Below are 22,133 nucleotides of genomic sequence, written 5' to 3'. Positions count from 1 at the left end.
TAGGTCACTAGCCCATCACTTGTAAAACAACATACTGTTTAGATGTTGAACTCTATTTTTAGAGAATTGAATATACATGGTATCCATTTCTTGTAATGAGACTCAGGTGATAGTATTTACCTTTAGACCGATTTACAATGCACTAAGCTAGAACCTGCAGTTTTCTATATCCTAAGAGTCTGATTTCTGAAAATAGCCTTTATCACTTTTTCCAAGACTGAAATCTGAGAGTAATTCTTCAGAATAAGGAAGTGGGTCAAAGCCAACTGTTCCACTTGTTTCAAGATGCCAGAAATCACACGAGTTTGTATTATTCAAGAAAGAAGAAAAATATTTTATTACATATCATTGAAAACTATGTCAGACTAGCTAAATGCTTCAAAACGACAAGAGTAATTATTTTCATCTATGTTTTAAAGTTTATAATTAAATGGCATCTAGGAGACTGTTGGTGTATATTTCTATAAGGCTAGTGTTAACATTGCCGTTTCAACTCGATTGTAGAATTTTGTGGTAGGAAGTGTGTTCATTTGTTTTTGAATTCTTCCAATCTTCACACGTTCCTGGAACAGAAGGTTAAAAAATGTTTGTTGGAGTATATTTAAAGTGTGTGTGTGTGGATGTGTTCGTCTATATGTATATATGTGCACGTACATACACACATATATACAGATGTACATATACATGCATGCATATAAAAATACATAAGACTAAAATGTATTATAATCTGTGGGAAAAAGATATTCACTTAATTCAGATCCCTCACTATCTCACCATTTTAAGGTCCTTGTTATTGACACAGTCTTTTTCTCTTGTGGCAGCATTGTTTCAGTGTAGAGCATTTGAAGGGAAACCTGCCTCCCTCACCAACAGCCACACCAACCTCAGAGGAAAAGGGTGACACATTTTTCCCACACCTACTTCCACAGGAAGAAGACTTACCCCTTAAATGTTGTAACACCTGATAGTTAGCTTATAGGTCAAAGAACTGGGCAAAACGAAAGCCATTTCTGTCAAACCTATACCTAATGAAATTCTATTATTTAAGGATATTTCATCACCCTACTACAAAATACTTTGCTACATATCCCAAATGAGAACACAGTAATTCCTTCAGTTAAATATAGTTTTTAAAACATAACAATTTTTGCTTTTTAAATTTTTTTAAATAAGCAAATGGTCATTGTTTTTCACACCAATCTTCCTGGGCTCAGGAATACGTGAAATTCTTTGAGTCTGTTTTTGAGAGAATGGGCAGAGTTCTTCTGAAGACCTTCAGGTTTCTTTCAATGCCTGTTTTTGCTGTTCATCTGAAAATAACGGTTTTGACAGCCAGCTTTGTCTCTGCTACCAACCCCATCCTGCATCTCCATGACAATAGTCAGGAAGTCATTCACTTACATTTATGGGGGACCCATTGTGTGAAAGGAATTGCACTAGGAACTTAACAGGAAGCAGTCCATGTGAGTCTCACCATTGAAATGTCCTGTAATTAAAGTGGTATTAAAGGCAAATATATTCATGATATGTGCACTTAACTGACAGAATGAATACATATAAATATGCTCAAAACAAAACACATACATAGAAAGATTTCGTTCATAATGCAGCGTAATGGTGGTTATGGTGACTTACAGTTACAATAAAGTATTTTGTAAGACTTTGTAGAGATTTTACTATAAAGAGGGCACTAACCAAATTACAGATAGAAGAAACTAGGGAAGGGAATACTTAACTATAATACTAACGTTTACTATAATATTACACCTGGAAAAGGGTTTCTTGCCCATTTTTTACAACATCCAGTCACTCATTTTCATAGTTGAAAGGATGACAGAAAGTATCGCAAAGCTTATTTAATGAAAACACATAGAAAAAAACAAAAAGAATAGCCATCAAAGAAAACTTTCAGAGTAAATAAAAGGGCATCTCCTGTGTGCAATGAACTAAGTTTTTTTTTTTTTTTTTTTTTTTAATTCACAATGTAAAATTGCTGGCTGATTTCTCTTTTCAAATACTTTTAAAGCATAAATGTATTGTGGAGATATTAGCATTTCCATAAATCAGAATGGGAAGAAAGCTGTAGTGTCAATCATGTAATTTTGATGAAATTATTCTGAAATGGTATGAGGCAAAGGAAACCTGATCTCGTTGCTGGGGTGGCAAACAGCCCACCACTGTTAGATAGCTCAAGTGCCACATCCTGCATCTTGTTAAATGTAACTCAATCCAGTCTATTTCAGCAGAAGGGTCTTTATTTTCATCCTGGCACTCCAGTCTTAAAGTAGACTAAAGCTTAAGTTTGTTTAAAGCTACAACATGATTATTTCTATAAAATAATTAGTGACATTTGAACCACTTTCTGATAGACTCGATTTAGTGGGAGACTAAGTGGCTTTCCGCATGTATTGAATCACATTTGAAAACGCTGCTAACTACATTGGAAGCACAGCATTTTTGACGGAGTCCAATGGTGTGGATTTTTAAAATTCAGTGTAAGTTTATAGAACACGATTCTTTCTTTAAACCTGCTTCACCTATCCCACTGCTTATGGCCAATGCCTCTAGAAAGTTTTGCCACAGACTGATACTTAACGTGAAAATAGAAACTATAATTCTATTCAGATCGTTGCGATTGTATTTTTATACTTCGCTATGTTTTAACTTCTGCCAGTTATTAAGAAAAAATAAGTATGAAGATGTACTTATTTTGTAAATTAAGGTATCCATAATTTATTTCTGAATCTAAATGCTATTTGGTGGGTATCTGTCTGTAGACCTGAGAAATTCTTCAAAGATAACTGTGTAGTGTTAATCATTGCCACGTCTTTGCCTGTGTATTTTAACTGATAATGCAGGTGAAAGGGAAACGTTCCTGTTGAAACTATTATAGTAAAACATTCCATTAGGATGGAAAATTAACTTATTTACCAGCCAATCAAGATTCCCTGGTGTTCTGAAAACAGCATGAAAGAAAACTCTTCAACAGTGAAAATACTAAAGAGTGCCGTTGACCTATGAAAGGTAATGACTTAAAATATAAATAGTAGCAGGAGATATTCCCCTAATAGTTATACAGGTGTTTCACCTGATGACCTAAACTTCTCTGCTTCCCAAAGTTATGTATGACACTTATCTGGGAAAATAATTAGCCCTGAAACATAAATATTCACTAACTAGGAAGCTTGCAACTCATGTTATTAAAACTCACTTGCATGTCGAGGATTTAGTCCTGGTAATGGTTCCTCTTCCAATTTAAGGCTTCATTTACCATAAAAGATACAATTCTTTCTGTACTGTGCAAACTGTGAAAGGTGGAGGATCTCAAATAAACATCTGGCCAATGAGTCACCAGCAATTTGTTCAGAGGTGAAATGCTGTTCCCCTTCAGTCTGCAGCTGCCTACAGTTGCCGGGCTGATTAGTAAAGGAGACCTCATGCTTGTTAGTCCAAGTCATGGTTTCTTACTACAGCTTTCTCTACTCTTTGTATCCTAATTTAGATATCTTATTCTCCATGGTCAAACCTGCTGCACTTGATATGTAAATTTGGTGCATTTAAAACCTAACATGTAATACTTACAGGACAGTTAAATAATAATGCAATATTTACAGGACCCTAAAATAAATGACAGCCTAGCTCCTCCATTCTGCTTTTTCATGTAACATTTGTAGTGCCCACTGCAGGGATTCTGAAGGGGTCGTCTTTTCTTTCTCCAAGAGGGCATTTTAGAATCACTGTTTCCTTTCTCAGCAATATTTGACATGATGTCCTGGTTCCTCCTCATTTTCAATTCTGATGCCCAGAGGTTGAGCCAAACTCTGTGACCGCAGAGGCTTGCTCCCTTGGGTGTGAATGCAGAAACTTGGCCTAGGAACCCCAACTTCCTGGATGTGCTTGTATTGGGCAATGCCAAGTGTGATATCTGATTTGATCTTAACGTGCTTTGGGAAGAGGGGGATGATCAACTTAATTTCTAGACAAAGAAACTAAAATTTCACTGGTATTGCTACAAGTTGTGGTCTTGTGCCTTAAGCCCACATATCCTGTCTCATATAATACATGCATTTTCACAGTTGTGGTGGCTTTCATTCTGGGAGTTTTATAACCACCATTCTTAATTTTTAAAATGAAAAAAGAGAGAGAGAGAATTTATTGCTGCCATTTGGAAATACTATACATTTGGAAACCTGTTAGAATGCTCATTTCAATTAGCAACTATATCAGCAACATACTATCATCATTTGAAGGCTAAGGAAATCTGAAGAGAAATCTTTAATCTGAGAAGAACTACATAGCTGAATAACAATAATAATAATAAAACAATGAAACAATGACACCTCCTATGCTTTGAAGGAGGAGCCAATGCTATTCTCTTTCATGGGCTGTACTATCATTACACTGACAGCATTTTTTTTTTTCTTACATTAGCAGCATTTTGAATGAGCCAATTAGAACTCTCTGTAATGCTGTTGTCTACACACCCATACATGCTTAATATCAGAGCATGGGAAACTAGTGCAATTATATCTGCAAATAAATTATTTCTACCAAACTATTAAAGTTGTGAGCTTTCTGGGCCACAATATTTTCACTATCTAGGATATTTTCCCTCTTACACTTTAATTAATTATTTAATTAATCAATCCATTAATTAATAGGTTAAACCTTACTCTGTGCTGAGTGCTATGCTGAACACTGAAAATAAAATTTTAAAAGTTTGTTTTGTTCCTTTTTGACATTAGAGTGTACTAAAGAAACTTAAAAAGTAGTAAGAGCTATAATAGGTCTATGCACACAGTACCATAGACTCACAGAGGAGACAGCTCCCAGAATACTCCTAAAACATTGTGAAAAATTATGCAAGTCCCTTTCTTTTCTTTCTTTCTTTTTTTAAGATCTTATATCCTGAGTCCCTAATGCAAAATCCCTATATAGGCAGATTAACTTTAGGAGAATACAATAGCCTGTAATCGTAAGTAATCCAACAAAATATATAGATAATCTGTCATCAGCTAGGGTCTTCCTCAATAACAAAGAAGATAGGATATGAGAAATGAAAACAGATACAGGATTTGATGAAAAGAAAATACCTTTTCACCTTTGTTTCTACCTTTGAAACTAATAACACACTATATATTAATTAATTGAATTTAAATTAAAAATAAAAACTAAAAGAAAATTTTAAAATTAAAAAATAAATAAAAGAAAATAGCAGTAGAGCCATATTTTAAATGAATGAATAAATAAATAAATCCCTACAGGCCAAAGGCTTAGAAAGCTTTGCAGACAGTTTTTATGCTTTCAGGTAGAAAGTTACCAAAAAATAAAAGATAAACTGGTGCTCCTCACAGGGAGTACATACCACTGTTCTCAGAAAAGTTAGAATTTGTTTTGCAAGTCACAATGTTTGACATCTACGTGATTCTCAAAATTGTGTTGAATGAACGGGTAAATATGAAATAAATACTGCAAGAGATATGATAAGTAAAATGTTTTCGAAGGTGACTGGAGTTGAGAGTCTAGTTACAATCGCATCTCTGGAACCTTGTGAGGTTTGCTGGGTCCCACACGGTGGCAAGCGCCTACAAATTCCTGTTGACAGCCCAAGAAATAGATCAGCATGTTGAGCTTGATTCACCCAAATTTGGTTTTCTTATTCTCTAAACATTTTTGTTTCGGCTTAACAGAATCGAAATAGGTTTACAACATCATGAAATCTGTAATAATTAATATGTCAAAATGAGACGACCAAACACCAAACCATCTGATGCTATCAAAACCAAAAAATCAAATCCCATTTCTACAAAGTTACACCATGAGAAATGCACTCACTTGTTTTTAAAAGCTGTAAGTTCAAAAAATTCATATTATTATTTTTATGCCTCAAATGAAGTTTTATAAAATTGACTCTGTTAATATTGAGGGGAAGGGTCTTTGCTCTAAATTACTAAAGCCATGGATCAGCTTTTAAAAAGCAAGTATGGGAATCATCACATTATCATTTAAATCCTCAAGTCAAACCATTTTCAACTTGGATCTGTAATTTAAGAAGAGGCAAGGCTGGGCGTATTGGATATTATTTCTCCTCTCATTGATACAACAGGCATGAGAAAATGAATTTATGTTGATGGATTTTCAAAGAGATTTATTGGATGGGTAGGCCCTGAGGAAAAATGGGGAAGATCTGAATTTTCTTCCTAAATCATTTATTAATAATAATAAATTGTTAGCTAATAAACAGGACACTTCCTGATCTTTCCCATAAGGTGACAGCTGCTCCTATAGCCAACACAGTGAAATGACACCTGGCGTATCATTCTAACCCACCCCCATGCCACAAAGGAGAAAATGGAGGTGCATAGACTGGACCAAATGATACTTAACACTTGAGACAGCAGAGGAAAGGGAAAAAAATAACTGAAGCCTTTCGTCCTGACTCTTGCAATTTGGAGAAATCTGTGCCCTTGAAAACCAGAATACACTGCAGATTTTGAGTCACCATCCGCCAAGCAGTTGGTTTTGCCATTATAATAAACCCTTTTAAAGAACTTTAATTCTAGGTTTCAGCATTTCTGTTCTCCATCCTTATCAGTTGTGAACTCTTTAAAAACATTAAAAGAAGGAAAGGGGAAAACGCTGTTCCTAGAATACAGAGATTTTAGAAAACTTTACATCTGAGGTGAAACAGTCTTTTCAGTGGGTAACAAAAGGAAACTATATGCATCTGCTTTGCCTGAGTCAGATGTAAAGTAATCCTTGAAACACCCCTACATAGTTTCTTTATCTTGTTTATTTAACACAGATCTGCTTATTTATTTATTCAGTGAGAAGGTGTGTGATATGCCTTTTCTGAAAGCCAAATAATTAATAACTTCATATTCTGAAACACTCAACAGCCAACCTGCTCATTTCATTTGTATTCCACGGACGCCTCATTTTTTCCTCCTCACTGCCTGGCCTGTACTGATCAGTATTAACAATGGGATTTTTGTCTCACTTGAAAACTTTCCTGTTCCATTTGAGTTGAGGTGGAGACACTCTCACTTTAAAAAAAAAAAAAGGGAAAAAAGCAGGTATTTTGATATTTTCATTGTTTTGTTATTTCAATATGCTAATATTCAGGGACACTGCATTCACTTATCAGATAATCTGATAAAGAAGCTGTAAGTGATGACAAGCTCCTTAAGTAGATGGAAAAGAAAAACTCCCATGTTTAAAACATTTTAAAATGTTGGAAAATACGATCGATTTAGAACATCAAAGAAAGAGAGACTGGAAAAATAATCATTCATGTTCCTAATAACTGGATTTTAGCCACTTCTGGCAGCTCTGATACTAACCATATACACAATGTTAATTCATCCTTTTTTGTCACTCTTTTCCATCCCCCATTCAAATTTGGTAACCCAATGAAACTCACCTACTCAGCCCCAGGAATCAGATTCTCAAAGAAAGAGAAGCTACCAGCTCACCTTACCATTCATAAACTTCCTCTATAATTCCTGATACCCTTTCTTGTCTAAACTCTTCTAGAAATATGCAGCCACAAGTAATCTAACTGCCCAGTTTCTGGTCTCCTGCATTGATCTAACATTTGTCACTTCAATTCATTTGAAAAATAAGGAGTCTTAAGTCTCTATTTGTGTCAAAGTATTATGAACATTGATGTCACAAGAGAAAACACAAAACTGTTGTTGTTGTTGTTGTTGTTGTTTTCCCAAGTTACAAAATTATTCCAGAGGAAGGATGAGTTTATTTTCCTGAAATCTCCATTGGGGGTGGGGAGTGTAGGGGTAGGGGGTTGGGGGGTGGGGAAGGGGAGTTAAAGAACAAGGGAAGAGTTAATGCTTCCCTAGAGAGTGAATTGCCTTTGCCTTTTACCAATTCCTCCTCTCAACTCATGCTTTCACATGTTGCTTATACTAAAAGCATTCACAAGGGTCAGATTCTGAAAAGTTTAACTTAATTTCTTAAATATTGCTTTTAACCTGCCACCCCCAGCTTCCAGTGACTACTACAGTAGTTCTCAAATCTATCATTTTTGGCTAGAACAAATAATGCATCAACTATTTAGTTTGCCCAATTAATAAGATGTCTTATGATCTTCTAAAAAATGTTTTCACCCACGCAATTCTTTTTTAGAAAAAGAAAAGGTTTCAAATTCCCTGTACTAGAAAAACCCTCATTAAAAATGAATTTCCAACATGAGATGTCAGAGCAAGGACAAATGTTAGACTATGACATTTGCTATAATTCTGTTGATCACAGGCCTTTCTCATATAGCAGTAAAGCATCCCTTGAAGAAAAAAAAAAAAAAGTAAGAAATAGCAGATGTTAGATAGAAACTAATATCAGGGGCTTTTTATTTTATTTTTTTATTTTTTTATTTTTTTACACGTGACTCAGTTGAATAACACCTTGGAGAGGGTACCAAAAATTTGTCTGTTTTTAGTATTGGTTTCCTTCTTGGTGTTGCTTCTTAAAGGGAACTGGCTAACCAGCTCATGTCTAAAATTCTGAACTCAGTTATTTCTCTTAAAGAGGTCGTCTCCTTCTGTCAGAGACACACACTTTGGGAGCAGTACTCTAACCAAACACAATAAAACAGGTGGAATGAGATTACAGGGAGAGGCAAGTGTGTTTATCAAAGCGTACCATAACTTCAGGTATATTTAATCCACCAACGTTTTAAATACATCTAAGTTATATTTCTCTTTATATTCTTTTATGCACAAATACAGGAAGAGTTTTCTCTTACCCAGTAAGATCTATAGGGTATCTATAACCTGAGGAAGTGCTTGGAATACCATCTCACAAGTTAGAACAATCATTTCTGCTCTTTAATGACAGTGTTGGTTGCCATCCCAATTTGTTTTATATAAATAAAATACAGAGAGTGGGCATTTAAAAAAATACCACATTGGTTTTATCCAATACATGCAGAGGTCAAAAATACATTTTCAATGGAGGAAGGCTTTAATATGTATCTTCTGTGACCATACAGGTCTTTGGGGAAAAACAAAACTTAACTAACCTGTTGAGAAGTTGGAAGTGTTGTTTCTCTAGAAAATCAAGCACACCACCCAGAAAACTGTCACTCTCACTCAAAAGTCTTTGTAATCCATCTCAATATGGATTAGGGCGAGGTTAAAAACTTCTGATTTATGTGACAGCAAGGTATACAACAGCATGATCATCATAGTAAGCACCTGCTCAAATTTGACTCTGTAGGAAGAGCTGATCACATCTGAAAAGTTGAAATTTACAAAGATATTAGGGATTCAACTGCAAGTCAAGTTAATTATAGCACATGACATAGACTGTGAGTTAGAGAATCATTGAACGTGGACTACTTTGAAAAAAAATAATATTTTTCCTTTATGCTTTAAATAAAATTTAATGTTAAAAGATCAGTATATTATTTCTGACTTTTAAGGAATAGTAAATAATGCACTAACATCAACGGATAAGGTGACAAATAGAGCAGGCTTGCTCATGCTGGAGCTTAGGCCACAGACCATCAGAGCAGGGAGTGATGTTCCTTAGGGGGTGAGTCAAAATTTTCCATTTCACACACACAGCCAGATTTTGAAAAGTTCTGATAAACACCCACACAGATCCAACCCTACCTTGTTCCTACCTCAGCTGAGAAGTGTGTTTAACCTTCATTATTCCTTACGTGTTTGGAAGTATGAGAAAAAAGTTGAAAACAACTTGAACCCTGACGAAAGTCAAAGAGTTTCTCATAGAGGTAGAAATATAGGTTGCAAAATACTTTTGTATTTTTTCAGGCATGTAGTTTTTCTTTCTTTCTTTTTTTTTTTTAATTACACTTAAAATACCTATGGCATGGCTACACTTTTCTCTTATTTTATAATTTAATCAGTCGAACACAGCTATGCTTACCCAAAGAATTTACTGTTTGCATACTTCTTAAATTAAAAGCCCACAGATAAGGATATGTGAAGGTGAATTTATTAAGCTTTCAAAAATTTGAAAGGACACAAAGATCATAAAAAATTTAGAGGGTAAGAAAAATATAAAATACAGATAAGTATATGAAAGTGGTTTTTTTTTCAATTATGTATGTGTTTCTAAACATGGGGTGTCTGTGCTACCAAATTCCAGACTTCAACATTAATTTAAATTACTTGTTTTACAAAATTAAATAACTCTGTCCTGATTTTGTGGTTCAAAATCCAGATTGAATGTCTTTCCTCCCCATGGAGTCAATTCTGATCCTCTTTTATCTGAATTTTACCTACAAAATTTCATTTTTCCTGGAACACATCAAAATGTTTCAGAATTAGACATTATGCAAGAGAAATGGATCCATTTCTAAATTTGCTTATTCTGCTTAGTTTTGACAAATATAAACTTGTTCCCCTACCTAGTACCAAGAGCTAGAGAAAAAATAAATATTTAAAGACATTTAATATATATATGAATGAAAATGGTGCAACTATTTAAACTATTCAAACTGATTATACGTGATATTTCAAGAGGATAACCCATTAGTCCATTCCTCTAAATAATCCCAAGTAACATGAATTCCTCTGTAGAATAAATGTCTATAGAGGGTAATCCATGGAAGACAGACAAGCCTCTTGTCGTTTGTAGCCTTAATCCATTGCCCAGAGCTTGAAAAGTGCTCAGGATAACAAGTGTGGGAATCAGTAGAATCAACATTATTTTTGGATTTTATTTTCTTAACAATACTGACTGATCAATAGGCTTGTGGAAACTGACAAATACAATACGGTCAGTTTGATGAATCAATCTAGTGAAGTAGAGAGAATTCCCCCACCCCCTCCCCCATTCTCCCTCCTTTAAATCCTCTTCATCCTCTTCCTCCTCCTCCTCCACCCACCCACTCTAACACACACACACACACACACACACACACACACACACACACACGAAGAGAGAGACAGAGATAGTGACAGAGAGACGTACAGAATGGGGGAGTGGAGGGAGATGCTTTTTCCCTATTGGTCTGTAGACATCAAGTCATGAGATCACGAAAGCTGTAGTGACAGATGCTTAGATCTTTTTTCGTAAGATTACTAAGTAAGCCACTTTTAGTAAGTGTTTACATTTGTAATTGGGAGACTCACCCTCTTCTTTCAGTTGAGAAATTCCCACACTATTAAAGTAGGGGTCTCTCTTCTGTATTTCAATTGTGTGTGTTGTATGGGGGGCGGGTAGGGCAGAAAGAGTTGAGGAATAAAGAGGGGAAAGTTCTGTCCTATTAACTTCTGTATCTCCCCAACCCCCCAAATCCTATAAGAATATCAGCTTTGAAGAAAAATAGAAGAGAAATTGAAACACCTCAGACACAATGTCTATTTAGGAAAAAACTGAGAGTGTCTGTGTGACTCCCTGAACACACACACTCATGTGCACAAAAATTTAGTAACCCTTCGCTGGCTTCATGGAGCCACAGAGATATCCTCTTTACGTTGGTCCTTGACACTCAGCAGGGACTTTTGTGAACTTTGTCATCTTCCTCTGCCCTTTAAACCAAAACTAGGGAAGTGGCTTTAATTAATGAAATGCGATGCATTACAAATGTTAGCCAGAGCATTCCAGAAGCTGAAAAACCATAGATGTTTTTAAATTCTGAGTATCCCTTTGAGTTGTAATTTATAATTCTCAGTGGACCTATATTTGTCTTGAACTGATTGTTGAAATGGGCTTTACTAGGAATTTCTTCACTGAAATTGCAGTGGGGTGGGGAAGGGGGTAGCTGAGCCAAGGGGATTTGTTGGGAAGAGGGAACGATCTCTAATAAGGCTTTAAAACCTTCAGTGGTTAAAGTTACAGTGGTGAAAAAGATATACATATAGACATATATGAATATATGTGTGTATCTATATGTATATATACATACATACATATACACATATAACACACTAGTTCAAAGGAATTATACCATGAGTATCAGTTGTAAATTAGGTAGGTAGCAGATTTCAGATTTTTTTAATCAAAATTGCACCTAAAAATGGCTATAAAACAACGCGTGCCTTGGGAAGTAAATTTATAGCTACATGCCTTTCACAGGCACGCTGGAGGGTTCTGCTCCCGGCTCTAATCTCTATGAGATGTTTTTTGCATGTGTTGTGTGACAGGAGGGAAGGGGAGTGGGTTGAGCTCGCCTGTTCTCCCATTGTCAGCCAGTCTAGTGAGTGTTGGGAAAACCTGTCTGTGGGATCTTGTGTCATCTCTCCCTACATGTGTACAGGAAAAGTCCGCGCTGCTCACGGTTCCCCCCACCCCTCTCTCTCTCCCTCTCTCTCTTTCTTTCTCTCTCTCTTTCTCTGTTTCCCTTTCATTCTGCTTCCCCGGAGCCGAATGAAGCAGAGAGCAGGATTAGAGTCCGCCACCGGCTATCAGAAGAGCCTAGATAAAAGGAACTGCTTCTTAAGCACCACTGCCGCAGCCCTTGTTAATTTTTTTTTTTTTTCTTTTCCTTTCCACACAACAGTTGTGCCTCATTATCTGGTGCCTGGCTCGATTTTTTTCTTTTTCTTTTTTTTTTTTTTTGGAGGGTTTGAAGTTTCTGGGCTTCATGACTATTACAGAAGAAGAGGTGTTAGTGTTGCCGTGAGGTCTTGATTGTCTGCATTTATGAATGAAACTGACCTAAATCACCTGTTACCTCCAGTTTCCAGATTGTTTGAACTTCTCTGGCCGCACAATACAGAGGGAAGGCTGAAGCAGCCTAGGGACCTACAGCGTCTGCAGCATGGGCTGGTTCGCTAGGATTGTCTCTCTTTTCTGGGGAGTGTTACTTACAGCGAGAGCAAACTATCAAAATGGGAAGAACAACGTGCCAAGGCTGAAATTATCCTACAAAGGTAAATCTTTATTTTTCTTTTATTTCGGCTAGCTTTGTAATGCCCCCTGCCCGCGCCCCCCCACCCCAACCTTTTTATTCCTTGAACTCCCTCCTAACCCAAACCATAAAACCTTGAGTTTAACCTGGGAAACCTATGTTATTGTGTGTATCTTTCTGAGATGATTTAAATACTTTTTTCTAAAAGCATGTCTCCTGTTTGATATACGACAATTTAAATGCAAACAAAGAACATTTAATCACATTTGCAGAGAAGAGCTGAATGCCTGGTAAATGCTGAGCTGTATATGTGATCATATGTTCTGTTAATTTTTCTGACTCTACTTCTATGAAAATATCTTTTAAAAAATCGCTGTTGCAAAAAATAGTCTCTCTGTAGATGTGAGTGCCTCACCTGTAGTAATTGTTATGACAAATAGTATTTTCTTAGTTTTAGGCACTAAATGGTTAATCGTCATCATGAATATTCAGTTTGTTCAAATCTGACAATCAGATGCTTAACATAAGCAGTAGATCATGGTTTGCCAAGAGAATATAAACTGGAGGGAACAGACTAGTTTTTCCACAGTGTGTTATGATTGTACAAAAGACTGTGTATTTGGCTAATTGGTGTAAAGCTAGAGCCTTTGAAATATAATGTTATTTAATTCCATATGTACTTCGGTGAGAATTGAAGAGACATTACTTTCTGATTATACAGCTAGTTGTGTGAACTACTTTTCAAAAAGAGTGTAAATTTAAGAAAGAAAAAAGCTTTATCACATGGTTGCTGGTACTTTATTTGGTTATACTTTAATGCCTATGCTTGGTTTTTAATGAGGACTTTAAAGAAAATATTTGTTTAGATAGATTTTATAGATATGTATATCAAATAATGATAACATAGATTGAAAATTACATATATATATAACTTTTAATGAAAGAGAATGTTTATGTAACCGAGATATTAGGAAAATGGAGCTGGAGATTAAAATGTTTCAACTCAAGTACTTTTACTCCCTAAGGTGTTGCTTTCTTATGATTCTCAGACTTCGGGAATTGGGGGTGGGTCAGGAGGAAGCTTCAGTTATATTCTGTTTTTAGCCTATAATGTGAAAAAAAATCACTGAATCTGTCTGTAGAGATGTCTGTCTCCTGCACACTGCTTTTATGCCAGAAACATATTCTTTAATTTTCACATGATGGGGAACATCTCTTTCTGAATGCTGTAGTGTGAATGAGGACCACCAATAGGAAAGAGAGATGTAATTTTCACACTTTGGATTAGAAAATTCAACACCTATTAAATGTGTTTATTTGGAATTAATACTTGCTAGATTAAATACCTTGGGTTGAAAGATACATTTATTTTTCCTATAATAGTTTCTTATGATGAAAGTGAGAATGGATTGAAAACATCAGCAACAGAATTGCAGTTGTATTTATCGTGCAAGATTTTAAAAAACTATACAGCCACTATTACATATTTAATTAAATCTCTATCTCTAGTAACTGTCTTTAAATTATTTTTAGAGTATATGATACTATGGCATCTGTATTTTCCTCAGTTTTTGCTTTCCATCTTCATTCTTGGAGAGGATGCCATCAAATAATACTTAGGTTGATGGTCGATTTTATCCAAGTTTATATGCCTTATGAGTAAGTTTCACATGCAACTTTACTTCTTGAAGATGCCAATGGCTCTATGTTATAATTTTAGAGTAACAGATTTGAAGCATGAAACACACTTTTAGAAATCTACTAGATTTGGAGATACTTGTTTAAATCCTAAATAAATTATAAAATAAACAAGAATTGAGAGTTATATTTATTTTGCAAGATTTTTATTTCCAATGTAATAGATTACTCTCCATTATAGTAGAGGTGCCATTCCTTTCCATACACTAAACAGATAACATTGAATTGGAATAGTACTTTGATATGTGTACAGGCTTTAGACTTGTATACATTGACAATGTGTATCTATTAGACACTGTCTTTATAAACTCCTTTTAGCAATGACATCAATTAGAATTATTCTGCTTTTTTTTTTTTTAAGCAAAAACTGTCCCTCACATATATAACAATTCTATTGAAATACCTAGGGTTTGGCTACTTGGTAAAATAAACTGTGAAATGAACAAGAAGAAGAAGAAGAAGGAAAGGAATGGCCCAAGCAATTTTTCTTCTGTCATTTTATTGGTCTGTCATTACCTTTTTGTCTCTACATGTTTTGCCAAAGCAAATGCCTGGTAGCCAATTGTCAGTACTTTGTTTCTAAACTATAATAGAGATTTTTTTTTTTTCTTAGCTACTTCTTTTTCCTTCTTAATTAGATGTCAAACACGGTTAAAACATCCACTGCTTGGCCCTTAAAAATATTCCAGCATGATTCATGAAGAGTTAAATCCCTGCCAACCCTAATTTCCCATGGTCACTTGTTTTCAAAGATCCACCATTAACTCTCTCATTGCTCAGGTTGCTAAGACGAAGTTAACAGGCAATCACTGTGCTTACTTTCTACTTGTCATCTTGCCTAGTAGGAAACGAAAGAGATTTGATATGTTAAATGAGAAAGAAAAAGGAGAAGAAGGGCGTCTTTGTAGTGCATATATATATACCTAATAAGGTACCTCTTTACTTTCTAGGAAAAAGGGATTGAATAGATGTGTTCAGGACCATCTGGAGAAGTGATAATATTAGAAAAATGGGGTATGCTGGCTTTTTCTCTGAACCAATCTGATTTAGAATCCTTGTGGGGGAAGCAAATGTGAGAACTCTGTAAATCTCAGCAGTCACATACAAATTATCCTCAAGAAACATCCACTCAGAGATACTTTTGCTTTCCTTAAATATATATAATATAGCTAAATGTTAAAATGTTTCTCTTTAAAACTGACGCATAACTGTTTATTTCTTCTACAAAACTAGTCAAATTTCACTTTTCTCATGAAAAACCAGACTATCATATAATCTTCCTTTTGGAATGTGTGGTACAATGAAGACTTCAGAAAAACCTATGGAAATCACAAGGAAATAAATTAGGTTTGGGGTTTTAAACAAATGACAAATGTTCCATCACTCAGTGTGATGAGCTTTTCCAGGACACTGTGTGCTTCAGTTTTAGTAGAAATCAAAGACACATGCAAGTTGGAATGTGATGGTGATCATGTGAATCCAAAGGTTAAATCAGTGCCTTTAACTTTATTTTCATAGGGAGGACTTAGTAAATAGCACCTAAATGATTGTTTTAAAGGCCTTCTTTTCATACTTTGCAAAGCTTTTCTACCCCCCACACCAAGATTTAGAATTATTACAATGAGACTATCAGTTAAATAAAAATTTTCACACATATCTTTCTGATAATAGAAGATAGTGTTTAACTAAAAATGATGAAATAACATTTACAAAAGCTTTTTTTTTCATTACTCAGCACATTATGATCATTTCAGATTTCATTAATATGAATAATGATTTACTAATTAAACTTGGTGACTCTTCAGAGATTTTTCTTTACTTCTACCAAAGCACACAGATACATGCATACAAACATATATATGTGTATATATGTGAGTATGAGTATATCTGAATGACAAAACTTCATGTTAATGTCTTATAGCTGAGAAAACGTAATCTTGGCAACCTACAGGTTGTGAACTTTATGAATGCTTTGCAACAAAATTGTTACTGTTTTACAGTGATTTTCATATTTTAAATTATGTATTTATTTATTTATTTTAGAATGGGTGTGATCTTTTGGGTCCCATGAAAAGTCCTCATGGATATCTCAAGTATTCCCATGATTGTATAATATGGAATATGTCTTATACTGATAATCTCCTCACAGCTAAAAAGAAAAGTTTCTATGAGAGGTAGAGGAATATATATATATTCATATACAGCCACACAGAGCAAAGAACTTATAAATTCATTGCAATATCTATAATATATTTTCTCCTATAGTCACTCTATATTTGATATCAGGTCTCTGACTTGCTGATTCTCATTTAACATGGTCTTTTCTTCTCAAATTCTGTTAACTTTAAAAATCATGTTTTGATTCTGAAATCCTCAATTTAAACACACTGAAAACCAGAAATTTTTATTCGCCTACTTAATAAATATATTCTGGAAAAATAAGGCAAAATAAAATAAAACAAGATGCTAAGTCACACATCTTGTGATCCAGTCCTGGTCAGATCAAATGCAGGCTAGTGAAAGTCTCCAATTTGTGGCTTCTCTGATTAAAACTGCTGACCAGATTGGCCTTTGAAATAATAATTTATACAGTGTAGACTTTAGCAAGCAGGAAAATAACTGAGACCACAAAACCTTGCCATTTAAAATTCTAACCCACCAGATTTTGATAATGATATTCAGTCATTACTAGCTTAAAGAAAACTGAATACTCAAGAGATAAGTTTTCCAATTCTAACTTTATGTTGTTATTTCTCTTCATATAAATGATTTCTAGGTTTCCACTGCTAACAGGGATATAAAATACATGACTACTTAGGCCACTAAATAGATGTATAGATCTCTGAAAACTAATTTCTCTTTGTTTTCTTACTTTCCATTATCACATATAAATCAAACAACAAAATTAACAAAAATGTTATGATTTTTGCTGAATGACATTTAAATTCTGTATTCAAACATTAATGCAAATGAAAGATCTTTCAAGAATAAATTTAATTAAAATTAATTAATATGATCGGATATGTTCCTTGTAAGGAAATAAAAGTAAACTTTTGGTTGTGGTGCATAATCTATTTATGCTTAGTGTGAATGTATAATTATACTTCAGATATGTACTTTAAGGAACTTTTAAAGTTATCATGAACTTAAGTCAGCAATAAGAAATTTTGTGGCTTACCTTCTCATCCCAATTTTTCTTATTTAAGCTTCGGTGACATAACTACATGTCACAGTTCAAAGGTCGAAATTACACACGTTTACATGTTGAGAGAATTTTGTATCTAAAGTCAGGACTACAGTAAATAGAATTTGTACCTCAGTTGTTCTAAAACCTTCCAAAGACACCAGTACTGAATTTTTAATTAGTCATTATCTAATAGCATGCATTTTCAAAGACGTGATATTATATCATGGAAAGTTACATATTAATTGATTAAGACATTGCACTCATCCAACCTTTATAAAAAAAAAAAAACTATGATGAAAGGATTCATTAGTGCAAAGTTATTGGTAAAATCTCCAAAACTCATGACAGCATCTAAGTTTAGTGTGTGCAGTGAAAGCTTATTTTAAAAAGACCAGCAGCTGTAAACATAAATTAGAACAAGTGTGAGTCTAGGGATAGATCTTACCCCTCATGACTTCTAAGGTGCTATTTAAAGGAATTATCATGATTTGCAGTTCTATGCTTCCACTAATAGGTGGCACTAGCAATTTGTGACAGCTCTTTCATTAGTTTGGAAATGGGCAGGCTGCTAGGATAAATATACACAGAGTAATGTGTGGAGGCCAAGTTTGGAAAAACTGGCAGAAGAGTCAGGAGATGTAACATGCCCAGTGCAGAAGCATTAGTTAAAATGCAGTTTGCTAAAGATTTTGATGTGCTCTGTACGTACATTTATTGGTACATTTGGACCCTGGAAAAGGAAATGGTTATAAATAAATAAGTAAATAGATGGATGGATTTTTTTTACTTATACAGGACTTTACAAGTGAAATTGATCTGTAAAATGTAAAACAAAATAATGGGTAAAATAGTAGTGCCAAACAATCAGAATATGGAAGGACAGCTTCATGTGTCTTTATGTATATTAAATATTTATATACATTCATATATATATATACATACATACGTATATATATACACACACATATCTTTTTTTTAAAGTCTGAATCATAAAATGTTCTTAACAGAAATGACGCAGCCTGCCTGTGCACATTATTGCCATCGTAATTATGGAATAGCTAATTGAGACAGTAGGATGTTTAGTAAATCACATAAGGTATATTTTTAAAAGTGACTCCTTGTGATTTGTAGGTTGTTTTAAATTATTATCATAATTAAACATAGGGAAGAATCAATAAGTTGTATCTGCCACATATAAGTCCGAATGTCTCCAGTTACTATCTCCTTCTATTGCCAAGACATAAACATCAGTATAAATAGGAATTCACACACTATTTCGAAACAGTAACAAAGCTGGACTCTATCAAACCCAGGATAAGAAAATATACAATTTACACACACTCAAATTAGGGAAAGAAGATAAGCAAAAATAAAATGCTGTTGATAAATATGAAGAATAATTGAATCTTAGTATTTTCTACAAGTTTGGGGTAAAACTTAAAGAGACCACAAATTTAGAGAATCTTGTCGTCTCCTAAATGAGTCATTAAACCTGCACTTCCAGATTTCCATTGCTTGGAGAGAAAGATGTGACATGGGAAACAATGTTGACCAAATCTCACAGTACCTCACTCTGTTGCCGAAATCATAAACATGTCTTTTGATAAAATATAGCATCACCCACTTGATTCTTCATCGGCGAACTAAATGGAGCTTAGTACTATTGAACATGTCAAATGACTTCTTTGGTTTGTAAAATTACTTAAAAGGATCATCTGTGTAGTGCCAGACAGCGAGGTTGTCAAGGCCAGGTCTATTATTTCTCATCATTAGACTCTCAATGGCTAGAACCATGACTTGTTGAGTGATTCTGGGCTTCATTTGACACACCTTGTTTTTTAAATGCAAAATGCCTCTGTGTAAGTGAGTACAGAAAGAATGCACGTGTGTAATAAATCAATTCATTGCATGTGAATTGTACATTGTAATGCAGGGGAAGTAAGCTTAGGGCTAGACACTAGGGGAGAAAGCTCTCTGCTGAGGCACTTAGAAATGCACAAAGGGTCTGGAAGCAGTGTGCTCTCCACAAACAGTACCTCCTCGGAACCAAGCGTGTTTCCAAACTGAATCACAAAGTGTCTGGCTATCTTTACCTGCCTGCAAGTAAGACATGGAGAATATATAGCAATACTTACATCTTGGAAGATCCTAGGAACCAGGTTGAGGAGTTGTGTCATGTCTTTGGAGGAACACCCTGATTTTTTTTTCCATTATTGTGTCTTGATACACATAGCCAGAAAAGAAAGTGAGGGAGGCTAGTCTAAAGCCAGAGAGTGGCTAAAGATAAAATGTCTCATCGTCCGTTTCATGGTATCCAAGCATTTGTGTAGAACAGATCAACTCTACCAAACAAACTTGAAAGTACAATCATTTTTTAAAAAATTGAAATTGACTATATTTCATTGTTCCTGCTTTTGCAAGAATCCTGGTTTTGCTCTCTGACAGCTTGCTAAGATGTCTTCCTTGCTTCCTCTTATCCTTGAGTCGACTGATTTTTTTTTTTTTTTAGTCCACTTATAGGTCTAGAACTGATGTCTAGAATATACATCAGTTTATGTGCTTGGTGTTAAATTCTTATAAAATATGTCGGTCTTGTGACAAAGCAGAAATAGCCACAGGAAAGGACAAGAGGACAACTACTAAGAGTACTGTGTATACAAATCAGAGCTATTAAGTGACATTAAAAAGTAATTAAGGTCTCATCCAGCCCTTAAGTAATATATGTGGGGAAAGCCAAAACAAGGTTGTTTATAAGCGAGATCAAATCGAAACTAGACAAGTACTTGGGAATTTTCATCATGTGTGTTAGAAATTTTAGTTTGTTTATCTTCAAATTTGAAATTTCAAGACAATAAACTTGGCTCTGCTGTGATCATCCTTTAAAAGAACCTAGATCTTCATCAGCTATGCAAATTTCAATTATTTATAAATTCCATTATTGTAATTAATACATAGTTTTTATTTGTATCCTGTTTGTAAAATGCACACAGACACACACACACACATATGGCATGTGACAGTTTCTTCATGAACAAGTAGATTCCTGGGCACAGTGAATATAGTAGAACTTCTGAGGAAGGCTGTTTCACATCTCCCTAAAAGTGTCAGTCTTTTTTAAAAATAGGATGCAAAGAAGGTGGACCTCAAAAGAGAAGAATGTAAGAAGGCAGAAGTAGAGAAAGTGGTAATTACCACTATGTAAAACTATTTCTTTGTGGCTTGTTTTTCCTTTCAGGAAGACAATATATTTTTACATAGCTTACAAAATAGTATAGTTATGTAATTTTTCCGCATTCAAATGTGATACAGAAACAAATCTGTCCTTTAACAAGGGAACTTAAAGCTGCAGCATATCAGGCTTGGAACTTCATGGAGTTAATATGCAGTTGTCTAGGTTTGACTGAAAATGAGATTGAAGGGGGGACAAGTGGTAGCACTTCTCCACAGTGGTCACAGTCCTTCTCTCCTTTGGGATTTGTCTGTAAAGTACATTGAACAGGCTTCTTTCAAACCAATGGAAGAAAGAAAGGAAAGTTGAGCTCAGTTATCCAGTGTAGAAAACACTGTTAAGTATAGCTCCTTGAGCATATAAAATATATTGGATTAGAATGAAGTTTTCTTCCTGTTTTCTTAGCTATTTCCTATGGTTTTCTGCTTTATTATTTCCTTCATCAATCCACCAACAATTTGTGAAAAAAGAAGTTGCTATTTTTATAAATACTTGTTTTTTAATTTGAAGGCACCATGTCACTTATATGATGAGTATCAGGTATTAAAATGTTCCTTTAACTGTGTATTTCTGTTATGTACCATGTTTAATTGTAAAATTATATACCACATATTTTTTAATTTGCTTAGCCATCCATTATCATTCTGGATGTTTCTCTGGTTCACTTAGGAAAACATTGGTTTCAACAAACAGCTTAGCAGTATTTTGGCACATTTCATAATGTATTAGGAAAAGTTGTTGGTTCTTGGTCATGTGGAAATTTGATTATAACAGTGTAACTGTACTTGCAGAACTATATATAAATGAAGAACTACATAAATCAATTTGTTTACATGCAGTACTTGTGAGTGTATATTCATAACAAATACTAGAAAAGTTACATTCAAGTCATTATTTTTCCAAACAACATTATGTTTAATTGTGGATTGTGGAAAGTGGAATGCTGAGAAATAGTGAAGATATCAGGTCCTTTGCTTGATATCGGGTCTTGGGTAGTTCAGGATTGGCTATGACCTTCTGCCCTTTAATGTTGGATCTTCCCAGAACATTTTCCACCGTACAAAGCTGCTGGGTAATGGAGTTTTCTGTCTTCATTAAGCATCCCTACTCGAGGAAGCCGCCAACATGCCTCTTTCAGTGGCCCTTCCATTGAGCCTTCCCAGCATGTTGGCTCCCTA

At 34.7% G+C, this 22,133-nt stretch overlaps 1 protein-coding gene across 2 annotated transcripts in view; it reads left to right on the top strand.

Moving 5' to 3' along the window:
• SEMA3A (semaphorin 3A) overlaps nt 1-22,133 on the top strand; it is a 407,533-nt gene that overhangs the window by 189,024 nt on the left and 196,376 nt on the right. Inside the window, exons 1-2 of one of the 2 annotated variants that reach the window (XM_044245927.1) lie at nt 12,127-12,187; nt 12,671-12,863. In XM_044245927.1, the coding sequence (XP_044101862.1) occupies nt 12,752-12,863 (112 nt within the window). In that variant the 5' untranslated portion in view covers nt 12,127-12,187; nt 12,671-12,751. Of the gene's footprint in view, nt 1-12,126; nt 12,188-12,670; nt 12,864-22,133 lie in introns of those variants that run through there. The other variant, XM_044245926.1, reaches the window with a different exon arrangement.

The sequence above is a fragment of the Neovison vison genome, chromosome 4 (assembly GCF_020171115.1).
Source record: "Neovison vison isolate M4711 chromosome 4, ASM_NN_V1, whole genome shotgun sequence".
In the NCBI taxonomy this organism is placed as follows: domain Eukaryota; kingdom Metazoa; phylum Chordata; class Mammalia; order Carnivora; family Mustelidae; genus Neogale; species Neogale vison.
The sequence above is the reverse complement of the archived record's forward strand: the minus strand, read 5'-3'. Positions and strand labels throughout refer to the sequence as shown.